The 21,969-nt window shown below is 40.0% G+C and overlaps 1 protein-coding gene across 1 annotated transcript in view; it reads right to left on the bottom strand.

The window, feature by feature from the left end:
* The window catches only part of LOC134536479 (uncharacterized), a 55,625-nt gene that overhangs the window by 26,827 nt on the left and 6,829 nt on the right, over positions 1–21,969 (bottom strand). The window contains exons 3-6 of the mRNA XM_063376199.1: positions 21,756–21,864; positions 8,554–8,584; positions 6,721–6,861; positions 4,743–4,858 (exon numbers count right to left, since the gene is read on the bottom strand). Coding sequence (XP_063232269.1) covers positions 4,743–4,858; positions 6,721–6,861; positions 8,554–8,584; positions 21,756–21,864 — 397 coding nt within the window. The remainder of the gene's footprint in view (positions 1–4,742; positions 4,859–6,720; positions 6,862–8,553; positions 8,585–21,755; positions 21,865–21,969) is intronic.

Genomic DNA, 21,969 nt, shown 5'->3' on the forward strand with positions numbered 1-21,969 from the left:
CGGTTCGAATTTCCTCCTCTGCGATGGTTTATTGCTACACACCTGCGAAATACGCGTAATTTATTCTCTGGCGACAGGTTAGAATCCAGGAACGTGTCTCTATAATCTATGTTCATTGAATTTTTCTTGAAATTATGAAGATTTATTTAAGATTTTTTTTTTACATACGCCATTGCTGGTTACGCTTTATGTCATAACAAAACCTCAAAAGCGGACAAAAAAGAGACTAATAAACAAACACGCAAAAAATAAAATTTAAATCACCCGATGACAAAAGTTAAAAAAAATATAGACAGGCAAGAAAATTCTGTAGATGGAATTATGTAGGAGAAAATGCCACAGTTACGACAAGAACAGTAATTCATATTCATTTTTATTTGTCCGTTTTTGAGCAACGGCGTATGTAAAAAAAAAAGTCTTACATCATAAGTGAATCACAAATATCAGTTTTATTATTATTATTATTGCAGTGTTTTAGGTAGATTTCGAAGAAAGACTACCTTTTGTAGCTGTTATCATTGTCCGACTACCGGAATTTTTTAAATATAGTTTTTCATTTCATGGAATATATATATTTATTTGATGGTTTTGGGGTCTATGGACGATGAAATGAAAAACTATTCCAAATTTTACAGAAAGTCGGACCATATATAATAAAATTATGGACACGTTAACTGCCGTAATTTAGCTCCATTCAGTTCCAAACTTAAACGTAAAATCTAATAATGTAAAATATCGGTCGAGTTCGTTAACGGGCAGAAATGGGGAAGGTGTTATGGAAAAAAGAAAAATCGCTATAACTCACACGGAATGGCAAAGATTTAATCCATTTGAACGTATTATAACTCGTAGCAGTAATACAATTTTTTTTTTCAAAAACATTTTTGATACGACCTACCATATCTGCAAATGGTGAAAAAAACTAGGGTTTGGAGAACAAAAAAAAATGCATAACTCCCTTTGTATGTACACTATTGAATATCGAATCCGTTCAAATTGTTTGTAATGATATATTTTTTATTTAAAACCATTTTTGATAAAACAGGGGTAGAGTTTTAAAAAGTTATAATTTTCGTACTACGTACACTATCAAATCCGTTCTTATTTATTGAGAAACCTTAAAATATTATCTACAACTTTCGTTCGAAATAATATTTATGCGACCAACCATTATAGCAAGGGGTGGAAAAAAAACAGGGGTTGAACGACAAAAAAAATCTCTTACTAAGCAAAATATCAAAGACATTCAAAATGTTTATAAACTTTATAAATGTTATCCATGACTTTTATCTGAAACAATTTTAGATACAAACAACAATTTTTGCAAAGGGGAAAAAAAACCTGACGTTAAATGACAAAAAAAATTGACTCCCTTATTATATAAACTATGGAATCTATAACAATTGATAGTAAATCTAAAAATTTTGTCTGAAACATTTCATTTGTAGTTACTTAATCTTGAAACAGCAAATGTGGTAAGCAAAATTGTCACATGCCACAGGCATCCAAAACGCCAAGTTATTGAAAAAAAGATAAAACATTGTATATCTTTTGAAAAATGGATATGCCTGCCAAGTTCGAAGATTGCAGCTGTCCGTTTAACTGTGTAAAATCATGGGCCTGCAGTGAACGTGTTGTCAGCGTTAATAAGACTGCCAGTATCCGCTCTACCGCTCTGGTTCTGGTGGTAGAGCGCCTGCCTTGTGACTTGTAGGACCCGGGTTCGCGCCCCGGCTCCTCCAAGGCGGATTGCCCAGTGGAAATGGTGGCATTTTCTCTGGTAGGAATACAATCCCTTGCAACAAGTCAGGCTACCAAAAGAAACGGTGGGTGGAACAGAAAAAAACCTGCCAGGTGGCTTCCAAATGGGGAGCCCGTTTCTTTTCCTGGGCTCCCCATGCGGTGGCCATTCCGGGGGTTTCTCCGGGGGAACGGAGTTTTGAAAAAATATATATATATTTTTTTTATTTTCTGATAAAGTGACGTTACGTTATAAAAATGTTATTAACTTTCGTCTAATACCAGTGTATTTCCTTATTATTATAGTTTTTCGGAGATCTAAAAAGGCTTATATTTAGAGACACGTATTTTTGACGTGATAGCGTCTTATAAATCGATGAACGCCGGCTGCACGCGCGAAAAAGCATGATTCATTGTCACGTTCCGCCTGAGCCAGCCAACCACCGTTAAGGCGGGCTTTTTAACTAATTGTTCGTATTTAAATAAATATGCAAAAACTGTAAAAAAATATTTGAAATTTAAATAGTATCAATTGTTTTCTTATGACGTTATCACGTAAAAATATCGCCCGTAAACCCATATACTTTACAGACAATCTTCCTTTTTTTTTTCTCGAAACAATTTACAGACCAGTATGTTCAATGTCTGTGTTAGCCGTCAGCACAACATGCTAGCCGGCGTCCAGCCTATCAGATTTTTTGGAGAATAAGCAAAAATTGAGATGTAGCTGCAACACCAAACTGTTTCCCCCCGATTTTGTTATCATTCGTTTTTTGAATTGCCTCCCACTATGGAAGCAATAATAAAGAAGTATTCACGTCAAAAAGAGAGTTATGATTCTTGGTAAGAGCCACATGCCGTAGAAGACCGAATCATTACTCTTTCTGCGCGCTGTTAGTTGATTGGCAGCTGTTACAAGCGAGCTCCACCAGGGGCGCTGGAGTGCGCGTCTACTTTGCTACAGCGTGTCTCTTTCCGATGCACGATATCCGCTTCAAATAATGGGTGCATAACTGAAGGATGACAGTAACAGGGGAAGCCTTCTTTTCACATACGAGAGAGCCAAACGTCGGTATTTTTTTTGTTCATTGTAAAAGGTTAGGTTAGCTACATTATAAATACTTTAAAACATTTTGGAAGGTTGATTTGGTTAGGATAGCTACATTAAAGATACTGTGAAATCATGTAAACGGTTTCCTAGCCCTGGATAGCTACATATTAAAAAGTTAATTGCTAAGCAACCATAAAATGATTTTACAGTATTTTTAATGCAGCTATACTTACCTAATATAACCAACCATCCACAATGTTCTAAAGTATTTATAATGTAGCTAACCTATCCTAATGGACCGCAAAATTTAATGCCACACCGGTTTATACAATGAGATAGAACGAGGGAAAAAAAGCGAGCATGAACTTCCGGTGTGGCCCTCTCGTCTGTGAAATGATGGCTTCCCCAGTAACAGAAGGTCGTGTGCACAGTATCTGACTGATTGACAACAGCGCACAGGAAGTTCCTTGTACACGGGACAGAGGTCGAGAGAAACTAATATATATTCGATTTCTGTTAGGAACACAGGTCACATGCTTGGCCTGCTCTGCACTCGCTATAAGCGCTGTCCTTGTTTCGGTGTGCTCTGTTGCCAGACGTACGCCATGGAGCACAACACGTTTAGGTACAACTTTATAATCTAATGAAAAAAAAAAAAAGTTTAATGTTTTTGAAACATGGTTTTTTGTATATCTAATGATAATTTTGGAAATACATTTTCTTGTTTGCATTTCATCAAGAGCATCATCTGATGATATTGAATTTTTACTTCTGGAGAAACGAAACTAAAAGACGCCATATTGGTTTCAGCCTTTATAAATTAATGTTTTTTTTTCAGAGTGACTACAAATGTAATAATTTTGTAAATCGACATTAATTTTCGGTCTTAGAGTGATCAACAAAAAGTAAAATTTAACAAAACATTAAATAAATATGTATGTAGATAACCCGCCAATCTAACGTATCAGCTACTGCGATTGTTGTTTCCCCGTCGTACGCAGGCCAGCTGCGCCTGTGTGCTCGCTGAGAGATAAGCTGTCTTCTTGTGACAGGCGATCAATCACTCTTCCACGTCGCACACGCCTGGGGATCCCCCCTCCCCTCCTGGGCAATGTTTGGCGACGTCATGTCAGAGAAAGAGAGAGAGAGAGAGAGAGCAGTGCCTAGCCAGAGTCGCCTCTCACACACACGAGATAGAGGTCAGTCCTCCCAATAGGAGCTGCCCACAGCAGAAGAGAACCTACAGTCGGTCAGATGACTTTTCGTAAAATAAAATAAAAAGGGGGGGGGGGGATAATTTTACGTGATAACGTCATAGGTAAACATTGATGAAAAAATTGCAGACTTTTTTTTAATTTTCAAAATATTATTTTACAGTTTATGCAAATTTAATTTAAATAATTAGTTTAAATGTAAATCACGAACAATTAAGTAGTTAAAAAAGCCCCGCCTTAACCTGTTTGATGTTATAGAAGATTTTCACGCACGGTAATTTGGCCGGTTCTTGCACGCTCGGCTCAGGCGGAACATGACAATTGTTTTTCGTGCGTGCAGCCGGTGTTCATCGATTTATATAACGTTATCACGCCAAAAAAAAAAAGAGAGATGAAGCCGAAATATTTTGTTCACAAATTCAACTGCCGTCTGAAATTGTTCGTGTTCTATGGCAGCGCAGTGAAATCCTGTGAAAAAGAGCCGATTAGGAACATGATAGTAGATCCAAGAAGGAGGGGGGGGGGGGGTATATCTCCATCGAATTAAACACCCCATTCTCACTGAGGAGGCAATCTCAACTGTGAAATAGATAACTTTTCTTCTTTTTTTAATTTAGCGTCTTTGAAATTCCGTGCAGGTACGGAGAAAACACATGCTGCGGCTCACTAAAAAAGAAAGATCGGAGCGTGTTTAGGCTTGTCGCGGGGGAAGTGGACCGGGCGGGGTGATGTCTCACCGTGTCCTCTATGACCTCGTAGACGAAGCCGTCGGGGCAGTAGTCGGGCTCCAGGGGACAGCCGGGGTAGTCGGCCCGTACCACTGTCAGCACCAGTCTGGAGGGGCGCCTGCCTTCTGGAAGGGCAGAACCAGAGAGTCTCCGCTGATATACCTAGCACAACCACATTTCCTCCACTGCAAACCAAGCCCGGGGCCTCATGCACCAAGCGCGGCTCCAGAAGGAAAAGGGGGGGGGGGGGCGGTGGGGGCGACAGCCCCTCCCGAGACCAAATTTTATTGATCAGTGTATATTTATGTTTACTCAGTAGCGTAGCCAGGATTTGTGTATGGGGGGGGGGCGGGGGTTAAAAAGCATGGTTTCCCCCCAGAAAATTGGATTTTTAGGTGTAAAAATAGTGCTATTTGGGCAGTTTTCGGTACTTAACTTTAAATATTGTAATGGTAAATATATTATTAATTTTTTAATAAAAAAATTGTTTTAGTTATGAAGCAAGTAATTAATTAAATATGTTTTAATCAATCCAAGTGCCTTGTCCCCGTCCCCCTCAAAATCATAAATCATGCTCGAAGCTCGACAATACAAAAAAAAAAAGGAATAAAATGGTTGGGTTTCGGCAGAACTGGCCTATTCCTGGAAACAATTAGCTTTGGCTTGAAGAGTTACCCAGTCACCACCTGCTTATAATTACCGCGCTGGTTAAATACAGTAGGTGTAAGATATTTGAAAGCTTGGGACCCGTCACGGCGTCACAATCTTATAGCTTCTGCTCTCGACAGGGGTAGGGGAAGGGAAGGAGAATCGGTAGGGCTCGCTTACTCTTCCCCTCCAGTGCAGTGGCCGGTGATAGCAGTAAGACACCCAGGCTTTTAGCTAACCTGCTTTCAGATAAGAAAAAAAATAGGGGCTAAGGACGGGGGGATTAGAACCACTAAACACCCCCCCCCCCGGCTACGCCCCTGTAGTTTACTTAAATATTTAATTTAATATGTTAAACTTTTATCTCATCAAAAGGATGCATGGAGCTACTAAGGTTCTGTATTTGAAACCTGTAATTTGTAAATAATATTCCAAGGCCAATATTTGACCACTTTCATTTTTTTTTTACAACTACGACCTTTGTGCGATAGCCCCTCCCAAAAAGTCATCCTGAAGCCGCCATTGTCATGAAGAAGAAGTTTGTAATGGCTCTCGGTCAGTACGGATCATTCTTTGCTTTTAACAAGAGGAGAGGGGAAGGGAGGGGGGGGGGACGAAACCCAGTTACCATCATAAGAAACACATGTTCAAAGTATGCTTGAAGAGTTCTACCACAAAAATAAAAAAGACGTCACAAAAGTAACAAAAAAAAAAGGCTAATCTTTCAAATATAACAGTAAATAGCATTATTTACCTACACGGAAATGAGGGGCGACATGACCAATAACTACAACAACACGCAAACGTAATAAAGAACTAAAATAAATATCAGTTTTGTTTTTGAAAAATTGGCATCTGCTTCATTGAAAGTATCTCATGTAGGCTACATAGGCCGTACCGTATAATATGACTGTGTTAATTTAATTTTTGTTGCAATTTTGCAAGCAATTTTTGTTTTGTCCTTCGTTATGTTTCCCAGATTCCTTATGACATGACTGAATAATATGAGCAAGGGTAGGGGTGGGGGGAATTTAAATCAGGGATATTTAACGACCCAGTGATAAAGGGGGGGGGGAATTAATTCAAGGACCAAGCCTTAGTAAATTCCACGAATAGAGGCTGATCGTAAAATCCCGGCGTTCATTCATTGAAGTTGAATTACTCCCCCCTCTGGGTACGTGTCCCAGGACTCCCCCCCTTCCCTCCTAGGCACATCCCAGGACTCGTCACCCTCCCCGGGACATGCCCTGGGAGTCTCTCCGGGGGACACTTCTCGGGACTCTCCCTGGGACATGTCCCGGGACTCTCCCCTGGATGCTGAGTGAGAGCCCGGAGCCACCTGAGGGCAGCCGCCAGGCGACGCGGAGCTGCAGCGTGCGGGAGCCGGCGTGGAGCAACTCGGCGACCACGCTCAGGTTGCTGACGGCGGCCGCGTACACCACGCTCTGCACGCTCTGCACGCTCGCCACGCTCGTCCCGCCTGCGGGGCGACACACACACAAGGGGAGCCTGAGATGTAACATCAAGCTCTCTGTCCCTGCCCGAACACGCCCCGAATATTCACCTGAGGCCAACCTCGGGGTTCATTTACATATACATGTTTATATTTCTCTGTCCATTTTAACGTAGCTATACTAACCTGACTAACCCGTCCATGGTGTTTTAATGTAGCTAACCTAACCGACCACTTCTAATATATGAATTCATTTTTCCTGCGCGATTTTTTTTTCTAACCTAACTAAAACTACGTGTATTTTGGAGGGGTCCGGGTTACGGAAGGACCTAGATGCGTCTCAGGCCGAAGCCTGGGATCAGCCATGCAGGGAGAGGGTCGCATGCATCATGTGCTAGGAGGGGATTGGCCAGCCATGGCAACGATTGGCGCCATGACTAACTCCCCTCACTCTTAAATCTAGACTATAACTAGAGATAGGTTGTGGCCCAGGTAAAAACCTGCATAGACACGCGGTGAAAACCCTGGGCACATTCATGCGGGATGCAAATTGGCATGCATTACGTGTAGGAATTTACAGGAGACAGAGGATGGTCTGCATGAAGTGTTGGACGGAGTCGCGCAAAAATAAAACAAATACCGAGGTTGGCCGAAGGTAAATATTCGGGCGTGTTCGGGCAGGGACAGAACTCGATGGACATCTTCAGGCTTCTCGCGACACACACCTCCACGTCACCAGCCGCCGCTTCCTCCTGTTACCACTTCTCTGGGCGCGTTATCAACCAATCATGAGAGTGCATTTTTTCACGATGCGCGCGCACCATAGCAACAGAGTTTTCAACAGGATGAAAAAAATAGGACTACATGAAAAATAATAATTATGCATGCTTTTCAAATCATACACTTTAGTGATGGATATTGAATATTGGTCCACATAATTAAAAAAAAAACATTTATTTATGGTTGAATATTTTTAATATATACTGTTTATTTGTATTAGTGAGGTTATGTTCCTGTATGTATAATTTATTTTCTTTTATAAAATATTTACTAAATAATAAAAATTAATAGATGAGAATAAACATTTAGCATATTCACTGATTTTCTTTGTCAATCTTTTTGTTTAATAAATTAAATAATTATTTTCTTACGTGTGTATATGTTCATATTGAATACTGAGGTTTCTTTTTTTTAATTTGATTGGATATTTACTTCACCAATCATATTTATAATATCTTTCATTAATTATTTTGTATGCAAAATTAAAGTTAGTTTTTTATCACGCCAAGTATGTATATCTTATAACGCGCGTACATAAGTAAACGAACTCATTTTTGTCTAGTGTTTTTTTTGTTAGTATGGACATTAATTGGAAAAAGGAAAATTAGATGTATTACCTTCAGCTTTCTCGTGTACAATTTGAATACTGTGTCATTAGATGAAGTTTAAAAAAATAATTTGAAATAAAAAATACACACTAATTAGGGTTTCAAAGTAGCACAATAAACATTTTCTTATCCAAACACAAATAACTCCGAAACAAAAAAAAAAAGTTTTTCCGTGAAGAAAAAAATTTTGCTTTTGGGAATATAGTATGTACTTAATGGAAAAATTAAAACTTTTCTTAAATTTTTATACACGAAATGGTAGTACCTTAAACATTTTACTCAGTTATAGTTTCTATTGTGACGCTAACGCCTCAAATGTTTTTTTACTCACCTATTAATGACGAATTTTTCAAACTGGTAACCTGCAAAAAAAACCATTTATCATTAGCATGTTTGAACATAATTTGAACAACATTTCTGATGCTGGTTAAGAAATAACAGAGGAGGAACTTTACATCTCCGATAACGTTCAATTAGCGTCAAACTATATTATTTGGTAAACTAGCACACACAAGGCATTAAACTGGGGGCAGGGTTATCAAAACGAAGAGACCTGAAGAGTTCCATCTTTAAAAAACTCAAATTTCTTAATGATGCGTTTTCAACATAGAAGCCTAAAATATATAATTTCGGATCCAGTCATGCATACCTACGACCAATGTCTTATAAAAATATATAGTAATACAATATTCCCGATCACTTAGTTTGTCTATAAAATTATATATATATATCACAACATTATAAGTTATTTTAGTAAGAAATTATATACCCATACTCCCTGCCGACTTTATTACCCCAACAGAATGCATAATTGAAGTGAGTTTTCAGAGTACAGTACATTTTTTTTACTTCTGATGGAACTAAAATCCGATTTATACTTTATATTTTAAGATGTTATTCACAGACCTGCTGTTATAAACAGGTTAACTGGTGATCAGATCATGACCCAACTAACTCAACGGGGCAACGGAAGACTACCATACTTGAAAACTACCATAATGGTGGTATTCCGCCTAGGCTCTTCGAAAAAGGCGGAAAAGTACCTGTGTGTCTCTGTATAGCCGCTGTTTTTTTGTTTTGTTTTTTTTCTTCCAATTTTTATCTGTCAAGTATCATTATTGGGTTATTCTGTTTACCGTTGTGCACCATAATTTTTATTTGTAAATGGAACAGAAATATTCATGTAACCTTACATATTTGTTAATTTGTACATTTACATGAAAATAGTGTTACCATTTATGTTTTGTGTTGCCCCAGTACCTCCAATAATTAAAAGTTATTTGTAAACTCTTGTTTGAATAGCTTTCCAGTATTAACTGCGCATACTGTATTAAGCACGGTAAAACAAAAGAAAGCCAAATTGTTGAATATTTGATCTATTATCTTTTCCATGGTTAAAAAGAAAAAAAAATGCCGAATGTACACATCAATTGAAGTATAAAATTATTATTCTCCATTTTTTTGTAAGAAACCTCGATAAACCGTATTTGAGATGTGCAAAAATAACCAACGTTATGTGGTGTACAAAGTTATAACATCTTTCTTTTAGTATTGCAAACTGTTCCTTGTCAACTGTTTTCCAATAGAATCTTTTGAAAACTGTGAGATGACCAAATAATTTTTTGTCGTTGTTAGCCCACTGTGTCCATCGTTTTTTTTTTTTTTTTTTTTTTACAAATTCTTTCTACGTTTGATGTTCCCTGAGTTTCGCTTGTTTTCTGTATGTTTGCACATTTATCTTTCTTGTCTGTTATTGAGGTTTCTTATGACATACATTATAATCAGCAATGGTGTATGTCCTAAATTATATACATAATCAATCTACCCATTTACAAGAACCATTTAAAAAAAAGAAAAAGAAAGTATTTATTTGGTACGTTTGCAAAAAAATGTATTTAAAATAAAATTATATATTGTTTTGTAATAATATCAAATCACGTGTAGTATGTATAGAGAATTTAATTTTAGAACGAAATTATTATATCTACTTAAGTTGTTGAACTGAAGGAAAGGTTCGGACATAATAATTTAAAACAACAAAATTATAAGAAAAGTGAAATCTCTTGTTATAGGATTTTTTTTTGTACAAAATATTATTTTTGGACAAAAATTTACATACACAACCATGAAATGAACTTTTTATACTGTAACAGTTAAAATATAATACATGTTTTATACTATCACACGTAGAAATATTACACATCCAAAATAAAAACACCGAATTCCAATTTTGTTACAATTAAAATTACAAAAAAAAATAATAATAGCGATTTCACTGCGATGTGACAAATATTAAATAAAAACCTCCTGTAGTTTAATAATGTTTAATAATCCCGATTATTAACTTAATTTTCTGAGGGTTTCATTGTATGAAATAACCCTGAGGTAAGCTATTACCAAGAATCTGTACTCAGGAGTACTGAAAATTCCAATAAAATATAGTTGTAATCAAATAATGTGAATATTTCTAAATAAGTAAGCAAATCTCACAAAACTGATTAATTTAAGGTCAGTACTATAATTATCTAAAATTCCGGAGATGTCAGTATGAAATGTATTTTTTTTGACATCTCCAACACTATCATTGATTTAGTACTTTGCAAACAGTTGTTTGAATACCTTTCCAGTATTACCTGCGCATATTAAGCACGGTAAAAAAAAAAAGAAGCCAAAAGTGATATAACAAGGAAGGTTAACTTTTCTGTGGCTTTAAAACCAAATAAATAAATTGTTATACAATAACTTCATGCTTGTAAGCACACACATATTTTAACGAAACACACTCTTTTAATATCTAACATTTATTTCAAAATAACTTTACCATCGACAGCGCAAGCTCTTTACCTATTTTTTTACTAGTCTATATAATTATTGTACTGCGGACTGTAAGTTTGTTTGCAGAAAATAAACTAAAAAATTGCCAGACTAGTTATACAAATTATATTTCACTGTTATGAAATTACATAATTCATGCTGAATGAAGAACATAAGAATACATAAATTTGTTCATTAACGAGTTTAGATGTTACTGCACGTATTAATGACACACGAAACTACAGTAAACTCGTGTAATAACATCATGTCAGCGTTGATAAGGCTGCAAGTATTCGCTCTACCGCTCTGGTTCTGGTGGTAGAGCGCCTGCCTTGTGACTTGTAGGACCCGGGTTCGCGCCCCGGCTCCTCCAAGGCGGATTGCCCAGTGGAAATGGTGGCATTTTCTCTGGTAGGAATACAATCCCTTGCAACAAGTCAGGCTACCAAAAGAAACGGTGGGTGGAACAGAAAAAAACCTTCCAGGTGGCTTCCAAATGGGGAGCCCGTTTCTTTTCCTGGGCTCCCCATGCGGCGGCCATTCCGGGGGTTTCTCCGGGGGAACGGAGTTTTGCAAAAAAAAATAAAAATTATTTTTTTTTTTAGTTTTTAGTAACTGTAGCATTATCATTCCAACATGTTATAAATAAAGCTCAAACAAATATTGGAAAAAAAATGCTTTTGTACAAAAATATTTGAATTAAGTATGTATCTGTACCTTGGAGATTGGGCAAATAAACCTTAAAATGCTGCCAACAGCAATGGCATCTCGTGTCGGACAGTCCTACCAGCTTTATAACGTGCAACTATGGCTTGTAGATTCCTATAAGTATCAGTTGTATTCAGTGGTCTAAGCGACGATGTCGCCAGCGCGTACCGGAAGTGTAACGCTCAGAGGGCAACGGAAATTGAAACGATTAGGAGTGGCGCGCTCGATGGCGGAAAGGGAAAGGTGCTCGGAAGTATATAGTTTCTACGGCATGTTCACCTTAAAGCATACTTGCATACATTCTTATGTCTCTTATATGTGAAGTTTCACTGCTAACGCATCACTTTTTTTTCCGAACCCACTTTTTTTGTTACCATATTGATTTAATCTCGTTTTTCAGGATTATCGTGAATAATTTTTTTTAATACTTTAGATTTTAGCGTCCCGCCTAGTCAGGGGGGTACTTGTATTAGTGATGCGGAATGATAATGGTTACTCTCAGTGGTGCTTCAAGCGCGGTATCGCCTCTAAGCGCCTGGCGCGCAGTCTTCTCGGCGTGTGTGAGGTAGACCATGACATAATGTGGCTTGTGTTTTATTACAAAGGTGTAATGCAAGTGCCTAGAGTGCTTTCAAGAATCTGCATCGGGTGTTTCATACGTAAAAAAAAAATTGTTCTGTATACATGCGTTTTAGCCTTTTTCACCCACGAGAAAAAAAAAATACGGGAACAGAACTACCCTAAAAAAAATCTTTAATGATTTTCATAAATGTGGCCCGCTTGGACGCTCTGAGCAGTTTTCAACTCGCACACCCCTGGACCAAGGATAGGAGGCGCCCCCTCTCCCCCCCCCCCCCCAATTTTCCATTCACGTGCCTCATTATAATTTCATGGCTATTTCTTTAAGAATGTTATTTAACCTGAAAATACAGGGTATAATGATGGTTACTATTTTATAAGTTCAAACTAAAGCTTTATTTATAAAATTATATTACTTTTAAATAACCACCGCGAGTAGGTAAATTTATTTCAAACACTGAGATAAACATGAAGATAGTTACAGAATAATAAAATTAGGCTGGACCCAGGGGTACACCAAGCCCCACCCTTGTGGGACCCATGCGCACACTGGCGTGTACTTACCATATGACTCTATGTAAACTAGTGGAATGGTTTATGATTTTCGTGTGCGAACCATATGATGACTTAAGACTTAACAGAAATGGTTATATTTTATAATTTTTCGTTATGACTCAAGGGAAGCGACCAATCACAACAAACCGGAACCTTTCAGCCGGAAGTTTATGTCTTGGTATTGTACCGAGCGAGGCAGTATTGTTGGTTAGAATTCGTATATTTGTAATTTGTAATCATTCATCCATTTCGAAAAATAGATATCCCATTTGTCAATAACCTATTTCAAACCTGCTTCTCCATTACGAACAATGGCCGACCATGTGTTTTTGTGCTGTGATTGGTTGGAATTAACGAACTTCTGTGTCAAATCATAAACTGGAAAATGTAGTTTTGACTTAATCGTGTGCTCGATGTTAAGTTATAATTCTTAAGGAAATCAATCGTATACCCAGCTTAACTGCCGAACTTTACTGTAGCAGAGGCAGTCGACGATATGGTGGCAGTCAACAAGATGGCGCCCGCGAGGTGTCGTCCTCCGCCGGTCCTGTGGTTGGGAAGCCTTCTTTTCACAGACGAGAGAGACAAACGTCCGATCGTGCATCTTCGGTTTTTTTGATTTTTTTTTGGTTCATTGTAACTCATGATAACTAATGGTTAGAGACCTGCAAAATTCGCGGATTCATTGACCTCTAGGATAGACTCCACAGTCCTTTAAATATTCGCGGAAATGGCACCTGTTCATTGGCTACCGACGCGTGAGACGTCTCAACTAGGCTGTCCGTAATTCGGCAATTTTCTAGGTTTAGTGTTTCCCATTGGCTCACAGTTCCCCGGATAAAACGTGGGCCAATCGCAGAAGCGGTACGAAGGTATAGTTGTTATGATGCTAGCCTATCGCGAAATGAATCCGCGAATTTTGCATGTCTCTACTAAAATGCTCAATTAGGTTAGGTTAGCTACATTATAAATACTTTAAAACATTGTGGACGGTTGATTCGGTTAGGATAGCTACATTAAATATACTGTGAAATCATGTAAACGGTTTCCTAGCGCTGGATAGCTACATATTAAAAAGTTATTTGCGAAGCAGCCATAAAATGATTTTGCAGTATTTTTAATGTAGCTATACTTTACCTAATATAACCAACCATCCATAATGTAGCTAATGTAGCCACACCGGTTTATACAATGAGATAGAACGGGGGAGGAAAAAAAAGCATGAACTTCGGGGAACTTCGGGTGTGGCTCTCTCGTCTGTGAAATGAAGGCTTCCTCCGGCGGTAATCGTCGGCAGCCAACTGTCTTAGCCACACACCATCCATCACCTGGGAGGCAAACAAATTAGCGACACCGCTTCGCCTGACGCCGTCTCCCAACAACAAACAACAATCCTTTTAATTTCCCCCCCCCCCTTCCCGGCCACACCACCAACCCCCCCCCCTTCCCAACCCAATTAAACCCATCTCCGCAAGGAACAACCGCACCACAGACAGACATCATACGCGCCGTTCTCTCTCCTCAGCCTCACACTGAGACTGACCACGGGGGAGAAACTCTAATTACCGAGACTGAGACCTAGTTTTTTGAAGTAGTTATATGCCCGTCCGCTAGATGGTAGTTTTCATTATATACTGCTGACATAACTACATTATTTTACTGGGAGAAGTAATGTATAAGCTATTATCAGGAAAAAGCAAACCAGTGAAAATTCACTCTATTTAGGTAGCCACTAATTTTGCGATGTGTAATGCAATGAGTTTTTGCACCTCCTACTCCTTTATTTATTACAAAACAGCATTAAGTATTTTCGCATCGATTAAATTAGTTTTGCGCCGTCAAGGAGAACTTTGTATGAGAACCTCTATTCCGATTTTTTATTTGCTGGTAGTTATGCATATTTCTCTGAGGAAGTTGGAAAAGAGCTTAGCAAAGGCGTATGTCCAAAAGCTTACATCAAGTCATGCACTCGCATTGCACAAATCTTTCAAAGATAATATCAATGCCCGGTATGGACCCGATATGCATATTTCTCTGAGGATGCTTAGCAATGGCGTATGTCCAAAAACTTACATCAAGTCAAGCTAACCTCGGCAGGAAAGGTCGTCGCTCGCGGGACTTTACTCCGCAGAGAACGCGAGGACGCGGCAGACGGCGTGTTTAGCTGTGCGGCCGTGGCGGCCTCGTGGTGCGTGTGTGTTCATTAGAGGGCACATCCATGCGACAAGGCCTGAGCAGCTCCGACACAGAAGCACCTGCGAGACACTGTATCTCGTGCACGTCCCGTCCGGTCGCAGTCCCGTTCCATCACAAGCAATGCATCAATCAATCAGGGAATGTTATATATATGTTCGTTCGTTCAAACTCTTAACTCTCTGAAAGTTCTTCGCCGATTTCTTTCAAAATTTGACACAACGTTGCATTCGAATACGCGCGCATTTCTACATATACCCGTGACAGGTAAAAAAAAAAAAATACTGATAAAAATATAGATTTTTAATATTTGCATTGCTATAGAGTGACATATATAGTGTACGAGCACACTGCTTCGTGTACGTTGCTGCTGTACAAATGGCCCCACTTTGTGGCGACAATTACTTATGTAGGGCAACACCTATACACTCTTTAGGTGCCCCACGTTGGTGAAAACAATTAAATTATGTGCGAACCCTTTTGATACTCTGTGAGGTTTAGTAGTAGAAATAGGCCTCACTTTGGGGTTAGACAATTTAATAGGTAGAGCTTTATTTCTCTCTGTGTAAAAATTATTGTTCTTAGGTAACATTCAGTGGACATGTGTTATGAATACTATTATGCCACAGTTAGGGGTTGGCTGGAAAAACATAGACATATATACACTTGAATAGGTGAAATAGAAATAACATAAATCAAACACAATTAAACTTTTTACTTATTTATTGAAATAAAGGTCTCAAATTTACTCTTAATAATAATACTTATTTATTAGCCTCAAATGTCCTAACTTCTTATTGGCACCGCAGAACACATAAAATTATCAACTGTCTGGATTGACGATGCGCACATTTCATTAATAAGCACAAGTCTTTGGTTCGGGTTCGACGATATATACACAGTTTCAGTTCGTGAATTTGAGTTCTTAATAATTATTACCTCGGCTAGATAGGTTTAATTACGTCGGTAGAGCTCAGAGTCTCTCGTTCATCAGACCTCTGAGTTATGTTAATTGTGTGTAAAAGTAAAATAAATTATATAAAAAAAATAGTTTCTCGTAGATATTATTAAGTTCAATTTCTCAATGTTTGATTTACATTTAAGGCCGCGATGTGACGATGTGTATGGGAGGTACGTGGTGACTAACCCTGAATTGGAGTAGCAGACTCTTACAATTCTTTACTCACGTATAAATCACTCCTAAGTTCTTTATCTTTTTAGATAAAGCCTTACATATGCACGTTGACATCCTAACAATGCATAATTACCATCCTTATTCCAGGATGCCTACAACTTTCTAGCTATTTCGATGGATATTTTCACATCGACGTCATATAGCATTTCTCGCCTAAGCCGGCCATTACATTCTTTTTTAACCTTCTTAAATTAAGTCAGTTAACAATGAGTGACGTATTTCAAATAGCGGCCCGTGATTGGCCGAAAACCAAAAACTGTTACATTAATTACTGTCAAACTTATGAAATCCGCGCGCAACAATAGCGCGGAACACAAAACCTCTCATAAAATTTAAATAAACAAATATTGACATAACAATTTACATTACATAATAAGGGCGTCAACTTAATCGTTTACCGTTTCCAGTCATTACCTCCTTAGAGGGGTCTCTGTAACTGTTCATTTTCAAACGTTCAATTTAGTCCATAGAACAACATTCACATAGATATTAACTTTAAAATAATTACCGTTTTCAAATAAATAAAATATTAGACATAGAATATACAAATTAATTAACATAAATAATTTCTTAATCTGGGCAAAAACATTAAATGTTACGGTACAATGGAGATATAGATATACTTAAATGTGTCAGGGATGGGCCAATCAAATACTCAAATACCATCTTAACCTTGGTATTCGAATGATTCGATATTCGAGGGAAAAAAAATGTTCGAAGAAAAATATAACAGGAAATAAAATATTTAAAAAATTCCAACACTGATAATTTCCGAAGATTACTACGTCATGTTTTTTTCCCCTTCACATTAATACCTATCCTCTTACCACTACCCAAGATACTGTATTTTAAACAGGTAATATACAATTAATATTTTTTTTGTACATTATTTTATTTTTTGACATTTAAGACGTAGATTCGGATTAGAGGTGTATATTCGAGGACGTACTTTGGGATTATAATTTGACCAATCACGTGTATCTGTGTTATATGCATGTATACCTATAGTGGTACTTTTGTCCGCATAGGACGGGGAGGTAGCTATTTGTCCTCTTGCCCACCTCGCCCTTTTTTTTCCTTATTTTTGTTTTCATACATTTTGACGTGATGACGTCTTATAAATCGATGAACGCCGGCTGCACTCACGAAAAAGGACGACTCATTGTTCCGTTACGCACATTTACCCGTTACGCTCATTGTACGCTTGCGCCGTATCTATCTCTCTTCCACTCGATTGGAACAACCATCGATTTGACTTTTTTGAGCACATTAAACTTGAAACACTCCCATTCGTTTCCTACTTTTCCTATCATCATCCTATCCAACAGAATAACATAGATTGGAAGAAGTTAAATAGTAAACATGTATAAAAGTTATAGTTAAAATAATCTGTTCGTTAAAGTAATAAACATATTTGGATTAATGAGTGCAAATAAAAGTAAATTTATCAATTAAATTGTAGATTTCATTTCACTCCTTCTTTGTATCCATACAAAATAGTGATAATGATTCAATTTTATTCATAAAAGTATGCAATCATTTCATCAATGTTCTGTTACGACGTTGTCACGTTAAACTATCGCCCGTAAACCGACTTTACAGACAACCAATTTTTTATTAATTTATTTTCATTGCGGAAATAGATTACACACGGCGGCGAAGCCAGGAAACACACGGCCTTGAGAGCCAGACGACAGGTAGGAGTTGCGGCCACGGCTGACCCAGCGATGGGTCTCTGCTCAAGGACTGGCAGCCCGGGCTCCAGTGTTATCACGTCGATTGATAACACAGCGTTGCTCTTCGTTCCCGGAGATAAGCGCGCGCGCGTCCCAAGACAACCCAGAGGCGATCCCGCGAGAAAGGCGCGACGCGACAAAACGCGATGCGAATGTGCCCACATGTTCGATTATCTCTCGGGTGATGGGTCGACACCCAAATTTTTCACGAATTACACCTCGAATATACGCTCCTCGAATTAAAATCTATGTCTCATAGGTAAAAAAAAAAGTTTGATTTTTTTTTTTAAATCATGCACTAATTTCTGTGTGTGCGACAGGAAATATTCAGTACTGTTTTAAAAAAAAAGTATTTCATCACATGCGAAAATAACCATAGCAATGTGTTGTAAAAAAAAATTACGATATATTTTTCTTGAAGTGTAACAAACTATTTCTTGGTAAATTTCTTCTAAAAGAATCTTTTGTAAAAGTACAAAAAAATAATATCTGTGTGAAACCTCACGTTCAAGTAAGGGCCCTGCCCACCAGGAGACACATACAGTGTTCAGAACTTCAGAATAATTCATGCGATTTGAAAACTGCTCCAGATATCAGAGTGAGGTCTGTTTCGGAAAACCATTCAAAAATATGCCGAGGGCGTGTGAGTATTTCTGGTTCAGTATTTAGTTTGTAAACTTAATATTTGAGGAGAGTGAAAACTGCTAGTGTTTTCAGAATAATGTTTTGGCATTAAACATTTGGTAGAGATTCTTGGAAGTGCACAAGAGACTTGCATTTCACCTTTCCTTTACCTTCATTTCTACGCTATATAACTACGTGATTACCGCTTAAATCTCGGGAAGCCTACGATGTACATTCTGTATTGCACAGACCCGAATACTCACGTCGGCAAGCCTTCTTTTCACAGACGAGAGAGCCAAACCCTAAGTTCCCCGAAGTTCATGCTCGCTTTTTTGTTTACATGATATCACAGTATCTTTAATGTAGCTATCCTAACCAAATCAACCGTCAACAATGTTTTAAAGTATTTATAATGTAGCTAACATAACCTAATTGACCATTAGTTATCATGAATTGTATATTTACTCATTTAAAATGAACAAAAAAAACCGAAGATGCACGATCGGGCGTTTGGATCTCTCGTCTGTTGAAAGATGGCTTGCCAACGTGAATATTCGCGTCTGTGCAATACAGAATGCACATCGTAGGCTTCCCTTAAATCTCATAGTTACCCTGTGGAAGGCGACGGGACTACGCGCCAGTTCACAGCCTTAAGCTTAGAGGCGACACCACGCTAGAAGCACCATAAGGCTTCGCCCTTATCATCCCGCCTCGCTGACTGACCAGCGCTGTGAAGGAGATGTACAGCATTCAAGTGCGTTGCTGGGATTTGGGTTTAACCGATCATTAACGTAGCAACAGTATCTGTATATTTGGTGCGAGTTCGTGTGTGAGGACTGAGGCGACCACTCCGCTTATCTTATCACACGTCGACACATTTGAAGATAATCATTAGAAAACTAGAATGGCAGTTCATATAATATGCCCACCACCAAACTTGGTGCGTTCGCTTTATTCTTTAAAGCTTCTTCAACATCCCACATGCATGATGGCGGACAGTACGTGTACTGAATGAAGTATATTTGGGCCTAACTGTTCTGTTTCCATATTCTTTTCTTTAAACTGTAATTTTAGTAGAGTTAAAATGGTTAAAACTAGTGTTTTCACAATAATTTTAGGCATGAAAATTGGGTGAAGATTCTTGAAAACGCCCAAGGGAACCTTTATCTTCAGTTCTCTGCCATACAATGCTACGGTTACCGCTCATATCCCATAGTTTCCCAATACACGACGAGAAGACTGCACAACAGTCGCAAGTGTCGCACTTATCATACCGCCTGACTTAAGGCGAGGCCACACAGAAAGCTAGGCTATGTTTGCGATGTTCGTTATGTACGCTACGCATGCTGTGATCGTGCCAAGTGGCCAGAAGAGTCGGTCTAGCTCGTGATGCCGGGAAGACGCAAGCCGTGGGATTCGAGTGATTATTACGACAGTATTGATGTTCTGCTGGCTTTCACATCATGCTCTATGGCTTGTGGGTGGGTCTGTGCGCATCACTGCTCTATGGCTTGTGGGTGGGTCTGTGCGCATCACTGCTCTATGGCTTGTGGGTGGGTCTGTGCGCATCACTGATCTGTGGCTTGTGGGTGGGTCTGTGCGCATCACTGCTCTGTGGCTTGTGGGTGGGTCTGTGCGCATCACTGCTCTATGGCTTGTGGGTGATTCTGTGCGCATCACTGCTCTATGGCTTGTGGGTGGGTCTGTGCGCATCACCGCTCTATGGCTTGTGGGTGGGTCTGTGCGCATCACTGCTCTATGGCTTGTGGGTGGGTCTGTGCGCATCACCGCTCTATGGCTTGTGGGTAGATCTGTGCGCATCACCGCTCTATGGCTTGTGGGTGGGTCTGTGCGCATCACTGCTCTATGGCTTGTGGGTGGGTCTGTGCGCATCACTGCTCTATGGCTTGTGGGTGGGTCTGTGCTCATCACTGATCTATGGCTTGTGGGTGGGTCTGTGCGCATCACTGCTCTATGGCTTGTGGGTGGGTCTGTGCGCATCACTGCTCTATGGCTTGTGGGTGGGTCTGTGCTCATCACCGCTCTATGGCTTGTGGGTGGGTCTGTGCGCATCACCGCTCTATGGACTGTGGGTGGGTCTGTGCGCATCACCGCTCTATGGCTTGTGGGTGGGTCTGTGCTCATCACTGCTCTATGGCTTGTGGGTGGGTCTGTGCTCATCACTGATCTATGGCTTGTGGGTGGGTCTGTGCGCATCACTGCTCTATGGCTTGTGGGTGGGTCTGTGCGCATCACTGCTCTATGGCTTGTGGGTGGGTCTGTGCTCATCACTGATCTATGGCTTGTGGGTGGGTCTGTGCGCATCACTGCTCTATGGCTTGTGGGTGGGTCTGTGCGCATCACCGCTCTATGGCTTGTGGGTGGGTCTGTGCTCATCACTGCTCTATGGCTTGTGGGTGGGTCTGTGCTCATCACTGATCTATGGCTTGTGGGTGGGTCTGTGCGCATCACTGCTCTATGGCTTGTGGGTGGGTCTGTGCGCATCACTGCTCTATGGCTTGTGGGTGGGTCTGTGCTCATCACTGATCTATGGCTTGTGGGTGGGTCTGTGCGCATCACTGCTCTATGGCTTGTGGGTGGGTCTGTGCGCATCACTGCTCTATGGCTTGTGGGTGGGTCTGTGCTCATCACTGATCTATGGCTTGTGGGTGGGTCTGTGCTCATCACTGATCTATGGCTTGTGGGTGGGTCTGTGCGCATCACAGCTCTATGGCTTGTGGGTGGGTCTGTGCGCATCACCGCTCTATGGCTTGTGGGTGGGTCTGTGCTTATCACTGCTCTATGGCTTGTGGGTGGGTCTGTGCGCATCACTGCTCTATGGCCTGTGGGTGGGTCTGTGCGCATCACCGCTCTATGGCTTGTGGGTGGGTCTGTGCTCATCACTGCTCTATGGCTTGTGGGTGGGTCTGTGCTCATCACTGCTCTATGGCTTGTGGGTGGGTCTGTGCGCATCACTGCTCTATGGCTTGTGGGTGGGTCTGTGCGCATCACTGCTCTATGGCTTGTGGGTGGGTCTGTGCTCATCACCGCTCTATGGCTTGTGGGTGGGTCTGTGCGCATCACCGCTCTATGGCTTGTGGCTTGTGACGTGGGCTCGCAGAGACTCGCCTGCGAGACCACCAGCAGCATCAGCAGGAGTCGGGTGAGCAGCCCGGGGGCAGCTCCGCAACCCGCCATGCTCCCGCGCGCGGCGGGTGGCCGGTCTCCCAGGGGGTCCCTGGAAACACCGCAACACGCATTGCTACAACATGCCATGGCATAGGAGAAGTAGTGTAGTGGTAATAGTGGTGGTAGTGGTGGTAGTAGTAATTGTGGAGGTGAT

Source organism: Bacillus rossius, chromosome 11 (genome assembly GCF_032445375.1).
Source record: "Bacillus rossius redtenbacheri isolate Brsri chromosome 11, Brsri_v3, whole genome shotgun sequence".
NCBI classification, from domain to species: domain Eukaryota; kingdom Metazoa; phylum Arthropoda; class Insecta; order Phasmatodea; family Bacillidae; genus Bacillus; species Bacillus rossius.